The following is an 8,934-nucleotide window of genomic DNA, read 5'->3' as shown; positions in this document are numbered from 1 at the left end:
GGGGGCGTTCCTGCCATCCCCGGACTACAGTTCCCGGCGTGCTCCGCGCCCGCCGCCACTTACTTCGCAAGACGGGAAGCGGCGATTGGCCGCTGGCTGGAGCCAATCGGCGGGCTGCTTGTTTACTCGGATCCGGCTCGGTCTTGAGGGAAGGAGGCAAGATGGTTCTGGAGAGCACCATGGTGTGGTGAGCGGGCAGGGGTCGGGGCCGGGGCCGGGCCGCAGCGGGGGCTCATCCCTCTCCGCGCCGCTCTCCCCCAGCGCCGGAGCCCGCCCCGAGCCCCCGGGGCCGCCGCGGCTTTCCCTGAGTCATCCCGGGCGGCGGCTGCAGGGCCAGGCCAGGCCTGGGCCGGGGTGGGGGGGAGGCAGGGCCTGTGGGGGCTGGGGGTGGGTTGTGGGGCAGGGGGAGGTTTGGTGGAGGAGGAGCTGTGTGGGGAGGCAAAGTGGGGGGGGGGGCTGGGGAGGGAATTGGGGTACGGGGAGGCATGTGGGGGGGGACAGGGCACGGGGTGGGGGGGAGGATGGGTTTAAGTTGGGGTGGGGTCGAGGTGGTGGTGAAGGTTTTGGATGCTGGAGGGAGAGGTTGGGTGAAGCGAGGAGCTGGGTGAGGCTGGGGGCTGTGAGGGAAAGTGTGTGTGGGGGTAAATGGGACAGGCTGGGGTGAGGAGGGGTCTGTTGGTGGGAAAAGCTCCTGGCTGAGTGGAGGCATGGGGGTCAGGAGGCAAGAGTAGGGTGAAGGAGCTCTTGTAGGCGCTAACGGGCAGGGGGAGGCCGACAAAGGGGATGAGGTAAAGAGCTGCGATAGGGCTCTGGTGTGATGCAGTGCCAGGCAATGCTGTGACGACAAACTTGGGTCACCTCCCAGTGGAGGAGAGCTGGGGCACAGACCCAAACTGTGTAGCCCCAGCCCTGCCAGGGCGCCAGGCAGGTGTACCTGCGGCCTGAGGAGGGTCGGCCACTTGGGCTCGGGGTCTTATCTGGCACCTCTGGGGTTGGGGTGTGGTGGGTCGGTGCTCGGGCAGTCCTATGTGAAGCAGCCATCCTCTCTGTTATTGTTGCTCAGCATCGGTGTTGAGGTAAGAGGGTTTCGTCCCTGGGTGCTGAACGCAGCCGGGGCTGAAAGTAGATGTGAACTTTGTTGTGTCTTTGTTATCGCAGCAGCTACGGTCCTGTTGTTTTTTGGTTTTGGTGTTTAAGAAGGCCATGATAGAGAAAACCAGTGAAATTTGTCTCAGTTCTGTTGTTTCCTTGGCTCTCTGCGTGGTCCCGCGGCTGTTTGGATAAAGATATTACTGTAGCTTGACTCGCTGACTGTATATCGAAGTCCTTGATGTTTTCTCTGGGTAACTCTTTGCTTACTCATGTTTAAGAGTATTAAAACATGTCACTGCTCCTTGTGTTGCCCTGGAGAGCAGGAGGAATTCACTGTTACTCTGTGAATAGTAAGCTGCAGTTCAGATGGCCTTGGCCAGGTCACTTTGTGTCTTTGTGCCTGAGGTTTGGTTCAGCCACTGCTGCCTCCTCGCTCCCCAGCTTGTGACCGGGTATTTGGTGTGGGCCGGAGGAGAGGTGGCCGAGCACGAGCCCGAGCACTGTCAGGGAAATGGTCATAGGTGGGTTTTTTTCAGAAGAAACCTTTCCCCTGGTGTTAAAACTAAGACATTCTGGGAGTGCTTCTCAGGGAGGTCTTAATTTGGGGCCAAAATAAACTCTCAAGCTCTTATTTAACTAGTCCTCCTTCCTGGGGTCAATTTCCTGAAGGCTGGCGGAAGAGAAGGGCTTTTTCTGCCTGCTCTGTGCTATATTTAATAGCTGACAGAGTGGAGGGTAGGGATTTAATTACAGCGATGTTGTGATGTGGCTGCTGCCATTAGACACTGCGAGGCACTGTTGCCCATGCGGTTTGTGGAAGCCCTGACACCCACTGTAGGTGTAGGATGTTGAAGCCGGGCTGTGGGGCTCAGGGGCTCGGCTCATCACCATGTCACTTTGAGGAGGGCACCATGCCGGCGGAGCAGAGCCGTAATTGGAAAGTGCCCGCTGTCCCTGCCCTGGGAGAGCTGCTTTGTGTCCTGATGAAAACCCCATGGTGGCAAAGAGCACAGAGCTTTGTACTTTACCATGGAGTGGTGTCTCTTGACTTTTTTTTGTTGTGGAGGCAGAAGAAGGCATCGAGGAGATGTGAGTCTGAGGTTGTGTCTGGCCGCGGTCACTTCTCACACTCTTCAGCAAGGAGTGGGAGCTTCCAGTTCTGGGCCAGCATTTGTCCTGTGACCCAAAGGTCAGATCTGCTCTGAAAACTCAGGGAAACACAGAGGCAAATTGTCTCTCTGCCCTGGGAAACATCTATGTCCTACTGCATGTCCCAGCTGTGTGACCCTAGGTGTGCTGTCCTGAACAGTACGTTTTGGGGATAAACTTCAACTTTCACAAGCTGACACCCTCCTTTCTGTTCCAGCGTTGACAACAGCGAGTACATGAGGAATGGAGACTTCTTACCCACTCGCCTGCAAGCCCAACAAGATGCTGTCAACATTGTGTGCCACTCGAAAACCCGCAGTAACCCTGAGAACAACGTGGGGCTCATCACCTTAGCCAAGTATGCCCCAAGGGGGAACTGGCCTCAGGGTGACGCTGAGGAGCAGCTGGGGGGACCCATGAGAGAGCGTGGGGGCAAGGGACAGGGGAAGTGTTGCAAAATGGGGCAGCAATAGCACAGTCTAAAACCAAGCCAGTTCTTCCGGGAGGACTGGTACAAGAAAACCTGGTTCCTCGCTGGTCTCTAGCTTGTTGGGCTCACTCCTGCAACGCCAGGATATGTTATGGAGGCTTTTCTCTTTCAGGAGGTCTCTGCCAGGTCCATCCTTTTGTGGCCTTGTGTCCGAAAGGGTGGCAAGTAAGGGCTGAGCTGTCACTGCAGCTCATCAGAGTCATTCCTCCATTTTCCTGAAGTCTGCAGGATTTCAGTGCCTCTGTGAGCTCCCTCTTAGCCAGAGTCGATTAAAATTGGCTAGTGCGCTCAAGGTTGCTGGGGCAGGGGACAGACACACGCACACGCCTTCACGCAGACACATTACTTTGGTTTTTGGTTTTTTTTTTTTGTTTTTTTTTTAGGAAAACCAGGCTAAAAGTCTTGCTCCCTGTGTGCACTGACCCACCAGAGCCCAGTGCTGGCAGACTCTTGGAGCAGACACCAGCTGCAGGCTTAGTGCAGGGAGGGCTTTTCTTACCCCTGTAGCAAATAAAGGGTTTCGCAAAGAAATTCTCAAAGAAGAGGTCGCTAACATAAGTGTGTTTGTGTTGCAGTAACTGTGAAGTGTTGACCACACTCACTCCAGACACGGGCCGGATCCTTTCAAAGCTGCACACGGTGCAACCCAAAGGGAAAATTACCTTTTGCACAGGGATCAGAGTTGCTCATGTAAGTGGCCTTGTTGGTTCCTCACGAGCAAGTCTGCGCCGTTCTCTGTAATTCCTTTTGCCTTAGCGTGTCTCTTAAATTACCTGTCCTGTTGATGGCTCGGATACAGGAAATCTTGTTCTCTCCCTGCCTCTACAGCTGAGCAATGCTGAGCAAATAACTTCAGTTTTGCCTTGGTCTCCCTGTCTGCAAAATGCAGCTGAAACCTCCTTTATAAAACCCAATATAGAAGTTCAGAAGTTTAATAGTCTGGTCCTGGTTTGCTTCAGAGGAACCTGGCAGCTGCTTTGCAGGAGTCCAGCCAAGCTGCACAGCCCTTCCCACCCTGAGGAGAGCAGCCCTCAGCTGAAGAGTGTCCCCCAGGATATGGCCACCCTTTTGTCCTGTTTTCTTTCTCTGTCCCACACACTCTGTGCCAACAAACTGCTCCCAGCTGAGTCATAACTGCCAGCGAAGGGGAGGCCCTTGAGACATGCCTGCTTGTAGGCAGTTTGGTGAAACTTGCTACTGAAAAATTCCTCCTGGCATTTAGCCTAAATTTTCCTGCGTAACAGGAAAAGTATCAGGGGTGACTGCTGGCCACCCCTTTTTCCTCAGAATTGCTCCTCAAGTACAATATGACTTCTGTCTTGCAGCTGGCTTTAAAACATCGCCAAGGCAAGAACCACAAGATGCGAATCATCGCCTTCGTTGGGAGCCCTGTAGAAGATAACGAGAAAGATGTGAGTAATGGCCAGTCAGAGGAAAATATGTTGGGTCAGCTCCGCGCTCCACCTTGAACCATATATTGGGTTTATTGTGTGTTCCCTGCCCCGTACTGAAAGTAAGGCTTTACACCCCTGCGAGGAGGCTGCTTTACAGAGCCTCTTGAGCAGAGCGGTTCTCAGCTGGGAGGAGAGGGAGGGAGAGGGAAGGCCAGATCCCTGGGCACAGCCAGGCCTGAGCCAAGGGTAGAGAGAGGGAGCTTGTGCCATGTCCTGCACTTCCTGGCTTGTGGCTGTCACCTAGACCACTTTGGGCTTTTTGTCTGAGGAGCTGCGGGAGGAAATCTGTGTCCCTGAGCAGAAACAATGCTCTCAGCCTTCGGAAGATGCTGTTCTGTTGGCACTTAAAATAACGCAGATGAAGTTAATCCAGATGTTCTGGGTCTCTTTGAAAGAACAGGTCAGAAATGTGAGGAGATGCTGCCTGTCCCAGGGTCTTGCCGTCCCCATCGGTGGGGACGGTTACTTGCTTTGGCAGGAACAGCCCCCTTGCTTGTGCCACCTTGCAGCACCTCGGGCACCGTGCAGTAGCTCCTGTCCTGTCTAGGGAGGTGAAATACCTCAAACGCTTTCCTGCTGGGAGGGCTTGAAACTGGGAAGCTGATTTTGGGCTTTGTGCCTCCAGGATCGAATCCTAGTGCTGTTGTCTGGTCTCTCATAAGCTGAGTGTGGGTAAGAGCTGAAATCCAAGCTAATGCTGCCGTGTCTCCTCCTTGCAGCTGGTGAAACTGGCAAAGCGCCTTAAGAAGGAGAAAGTCAACGTTGATATCATCAATTTTGGAGAAGAGGTGAGACTTCTGCCATGTTTCTGGCATAAGATCCAAGCCAGGATTTTGTATCCTTCCCAGCCTGGAGCCCTTACCAGGCATGTGAGGATAGAAACAGTTCCCTGAGCCTCGGTCTCTTCAGCAGCTGCCCCAGTAAAAATGGTAATGTGGAGAGTAACGTTTCCCTCTGGGAAGACACCTCTCCCATTTCACTGCAGGCGTCGTTAAATGCTTTCTGTCATGATGGAGATAGCGGAGCTCTTGGCTCCCTCATAGTGCGGAGAGATGCGGGGTGTGCGGAGCAGCCAGCCGTCCCTCTTGCAGAGCCGAGGAGGGAGCCAGGTGAAGCTCTAGTCCCAGCCTTTCTCTTTGGCCCTAGGAAGCCAACACGGACAAGCTGACTGCCTTCATTAACACCTTAAACGGCAAGGATGGCACCGGCTCCCACCTGGTGACAGTACCGCCGGGGCCGAGCCTGGCCGATGCCCTCATCAGCTCCCCCATCCTGGCTGGGGAGGGAGGTGCCATGCTGGGCCTCGGCGCCAGCGACTTCGAGTTTGGCGTGGACCCCAGCGCGGACCCGGAGCTGGCTCTGGTGAGCGATTGGGAGGTGGAGGGCGGCTGCGGGCGCTGAGCTCAGTCCGTCTGAGCTGTGCCCCATTCAGCTCCCTGTCTGTCCCCATCTCCGCAGGCTCTGCGTGTCTCCATGGAGGAGCAGAGGCAGCGGCAAGAGGAAGAGGCCAGGAGGGCTGCTGCTGCCTCTGCGGCCGAGGCTGGGATTGCGGCCACTGGCGGGGATGGTAAGGAGCTGGGCAGGGAATAAAGCAGGCAGGGACAGGCAGGATGTTCCCTAGGGAGGGTGTCCGGCCAGCGTGCGGGCTCCCGTGGCAGCATTCATTGCTGCGAGGCTGCCCGATGCTGCGGGAAGCGTCTCTGTTCATGGCTGGGCCCTTCTGCGCAGCATGGCAGTTCCCAGAGCCGCCGGGGTGCAAGGCGAGAGGTAGTTTCTTCCCCGGAATGTTGGAGGGAGGCAGTTTAACTGCAGTGTGCTGGGGGCGCTACCTTTGCTTCCGCTGAACCTCCCAAACAGAGGTGGACCAGCTTCTGTCCTGAACGCCATGGGGAGCGGCTCTGCCCGGGTCCCCTTCCCCAGCGAGGCTGTGTGTGCGAGAGGAGCCGGGGATCACGTGTGGCACCCTTGCTGGTTTCTGAGCCTGGCTTTTGTCTGCGCAGATTCAGATGATGCTCTGCTGAAGATGACGATAACTCAGCAGGAGTTTGGCCGGGCCGGGCTGCCTGACCTCAGCAGCATGACGGAGGAGGAGCAGATTGCCTACGCCATGCAGATGTCGCTGCAGGGAGCGGGTGAGTGGCTGGTGCCGGCTCTCAGCCCATTCCCAAAGGGAAAGCCAAGGAGGCGGCCCCTCTGCCTCCGGAACTGGAACTGCCAGCCCCTATTGTGCCCCAAAGTGGGGCTTTGTCACCTGGGCAGGGTCCAGATCTCTCTGAACACTTGCGGGGTGGGTGCGGGGGTCGCTCCCGTGAGCTGTGGGGAGGCCGTGGGTGTGTAAATCCTCTGTCCTCAGCCATCCCTCTCCTCCAACAGAGTTTGCCCAGGCGGAGGCAGCAGAAGTGGACAGCAGCACAGCCATGGATACCTCCGAACCCGCTAAGGTGAGGTTTTGGCCTCCTGGGAGGAGATCCCATCCCATCCCATCCCTGTTCCCTCTCCCTCTGGGAGGAAGACAGGGACCCAGCCTGTCCCCAACTCCTCTCCCTCTTCCTGCAGGAGGAAGATGATTACGACGTGATGCAGGACCCCGAGTTTTTGCAGAGCGTGTTGGAGAACCTGCCAGGCGTAGACCCCAACAACGAGGCCATCCGCAACGCCATGGGCTCTCTGGCCTCACAGGCCTCCAAGGAGAGCAAGGACAAAAAGGAGGAGGAGAAGAAATGAGGGGCGCCAGGCCGAGGTTCGCTGCCACTGGCCCTGGGGGTGAGTCGGCCGCCTGCCCATGGGGCTGGGGCTGGTGCCGGTTCAGAGCAGCGCCCGGCAGGGCAGGGGGCGGGTGGGTTCAGCTGGAACGGGGCAATAAAGGCTTTCCACAGGTGTCTCTGTCCTGGCGCCTCCGTGGGGGTGAGCCCTTGGGGGGGGCAGCTGGGCCCCTGCTTTCCCCTGTCCTGGGGGAACTGGGCCCGGCCCTGGGAATCTCCTTCAGTGGGTGGGGGGGACTGGGCACTGGGACTCCTGTGTACTGGGGGAACTGGGCCCTGGCGCTCTCCTGTCCTGGGGGGCAGACCCTGGGCCCTGGCAGTCCCCAATACTGTGGGGGACTGGGCACCACTCTCCCCTGCACTGGGGGAACTGGCCCCCTGGTCTCTCCCCTCTGCTCCCCCTGCACACGTGTCTGGGGCGGGGCCAGAGAGCCCAAGCCCCGCCCCCTGCACCACCTCCCGGCGTACCCTGCTGCTGCCCGCCGGATATTTACAGTGAGGCCGGAGGGGGTGGGCCTTGGTGGTTGATGGGCATTGGAGTCAGCCAATCAGCGAGGGGTGGCCCTGCATGGATGTTGTCAGTTCATGGGGGCCGGGGAGGCGGCCAATGGGGTAGGAAGGCGAGCTGGGGAGGGCGGGATTTCGTGTTGAGTGGCGGCCAGGCGGCTCAATGGGTGGCGTGGCTTTGTCATGGCGGACTGGTGGGCGGGCTAGCCAATGGGGGAGCAAAGCGGTAGGGGCGTGCCTGAGTGACAGGGCTCTTCACCAACGGGGCTGAGCGTTATGCATCACGTGCCAGACGGAGGTGTGCGGGGCAGGCACGCAGCCCCCTCCCTGAGTGACAGCGTTGCCAGCAAATGGGAGAAGATGGTTGAGCCACCTCTGAGAGCTTCCGACCAATGGGACTGGTGGTGGGGGCGGGCCTTCGCGTAGAGCGACAGGCCTCTCGCTCAATAGGAAAACAAGAGCTGGGAGACGCCCTGATGGACATTCCCTGTGGCCAATAGCTGCGAGAAGCCGTGCTTGAAGGACAGCCTCGTTTGACCAATGGAAAGAGGGAGGAGGCGGGCTGGCTTGATGAACAAAGCTTCCAGCCAATAAGCAGCGGGGCTGCCCCGTGGGCGAGCCAAGGGCCAACCACCAATAGGAAGAGGGGTAGCCGGGTGGGCGGGGACCATGCTTTGAATGGCACTCACGCCCCCCAATGAGCACACCCCACGGGAGGCGGGCTCCAGCCTCGGCGTATCGTCCCCTCCACCAACGGCGAGTGCGAACAGCCCCGACGACCCGAGAGCGACAGCGGCGCTGGCCAATCGGAATGCGCGCGGTGGCGAGTGGCGGGCAGTACCGCCAATAGCGCGGCGCGGGGAGGGGTGGGGGGGCGGGAGCGCTGCGCGCGAGCGGCCGGCGGCGGAGGGCGGGGGGCGCGAGCCAAGCAGGAAGTGGCTGAGGAGAAGCGGCCGCCGCGGAGGGGCCTGGGCGGGAGCCGGCCGCCCCCCGCCCGCAGCAGCAGGTACCGCCGCCGCGGGACCCCCGGGCCTCACACGGCCCAGGGGGGTGCTGGGGCGGGTGTGGGGGACTCGGGGGACCCGGGGCCTGGAGGGGGGGGCCCCGGCCTGGAGGGGGCCATGAGACCCGGGGGGAGGTGCCGGTCCTGCCCCTCTCCCCCTTCGGGACGGGGGAGAGTAGGAGCCGTCCCCCCGTCCCCGGTCGGGATGTGGGGCGGCGGTAACGGCCGGCCCCTCCCGTTCGTGCCTTGGGGTGGGGTCACGGTCATCCCCTTAGCCCTGCGGGGTTCGGGACGGGGGTGACGGTCACCCTCTCTCCTGCTGGACTCTGGCGGGGAGGTACCGCTTATCCCCACCGTCCCTGTGAGATTTGGGGGTGGGGGGGTGGCAGCTTTACGGTCATCCTGTCCTATGTCCCTCTGGAACTGCGGGAGGGGGGGAGCGTTACAGTCATTCCCTTTGGGAATTTGGGGTGGGGG

The 8,934-nt window shown here is 59.3% G+C and overlaps 2 protein-coding genes across 3 annotated transcripts in view; both read left to right on the top strand.

The window, feature by feature from the left end:
• Positions 1 to 60: 60 nt before the first annotated feature.
• Positions 61 to 7,062, top strand: PSMD4 (proteasome 26S subunit ubiquitin receptor, non-ATPase 4). Of its 2 annotated transcripts, none has more exons than XM_052797495.1 (10): positions 61 to 187; positions 2,459 to 2,599; positions 3,307 to 3,421; positions 4,057 to 4,143; positions 4,905 to 4,973; positions 5,332 to 5,547; positions 5,644 to 5,752; positions 6,186 to 6,317; positions 6,559 to 6,626; positions 6,742 to 7,062. In XM_052797495.1, the coding sequence occupies exons 1-10, from the start codon at positions 162 to 164 to the stop codon at positions 6,907 to 6,909; spliced, it is 1,131 nt and encodes a 376-aa protein (XP_052653455.1). In that variant the 5' UTR covers positions 61 to 161; the 3' UTR covers positions 6,910 to 7,062. The 2 variants fall into 2 exon arrangements, with proteins under 2 accessions (XP_052653455.1, XP_052653456.1); XM_052797496.1 differs by lacking the exon at positions 61 to 187 and adding an exon at positions 911 to 1,076.
• Positions 7,063 to 8,337: 1,275 nt separating this feature from the next.
• The window catches only part of ZNF687 (zinc finger protein 687), a 29,553-nt gene continuing 28,956 nt past the window's right edge, over positions 8,338 to 8,934 (top strand). The window contains exon 1 of the mRNA XM_052797944.1: positions 8,338 to 8,460. The gene's annotated coding sequence lies outside the window, so the exon portion shown is untranslated. The remainder of the gene's footprint in view (positions 8,461 to 8,934) is intronic.

This window comes from Harpia harpyja, chromosome 9 (assembly GCF_026419915.1).
Source record: "Harpia harpyja isolate bHarHar1 chromosome 9, bHarHar1 primary haplotype, whole genome shotgun sequence".
NCBI lineage: Eukaryota > Metazoa > Chordata > Aves > Accipitriformes > Accipitridae > Harpia > Harpia harpyja.
Note: the sequence above shows the minus strand (reverse complement) of the source record. Positions and strands in the feature narration are given on the sequence as shown.

Excerpts from the sequence above, each read along its gene's own strand:
- PSMD4 (XM_052797495.1), top strand. The coding sequence starts at position 162 with ATGGTTCTGGAGAGCACCATGGTGTG. Across the intron at positions 5,548-5,643 it reads CGGACCCGGAGCTGGCTCTG|GCTCTGCGTGTCTCCATGGA; the intron begins GTGAGCGATTGG and ends CCATCTCCGCAG. Across the intron at positions 5,753-6,185 it reads TGCGGCCACTGGCGGGGATG|ATTCAGATGATGCTCTGCTG; the intron begins GTAAGGAGCTGG and ends TTGTCTGCGCAG.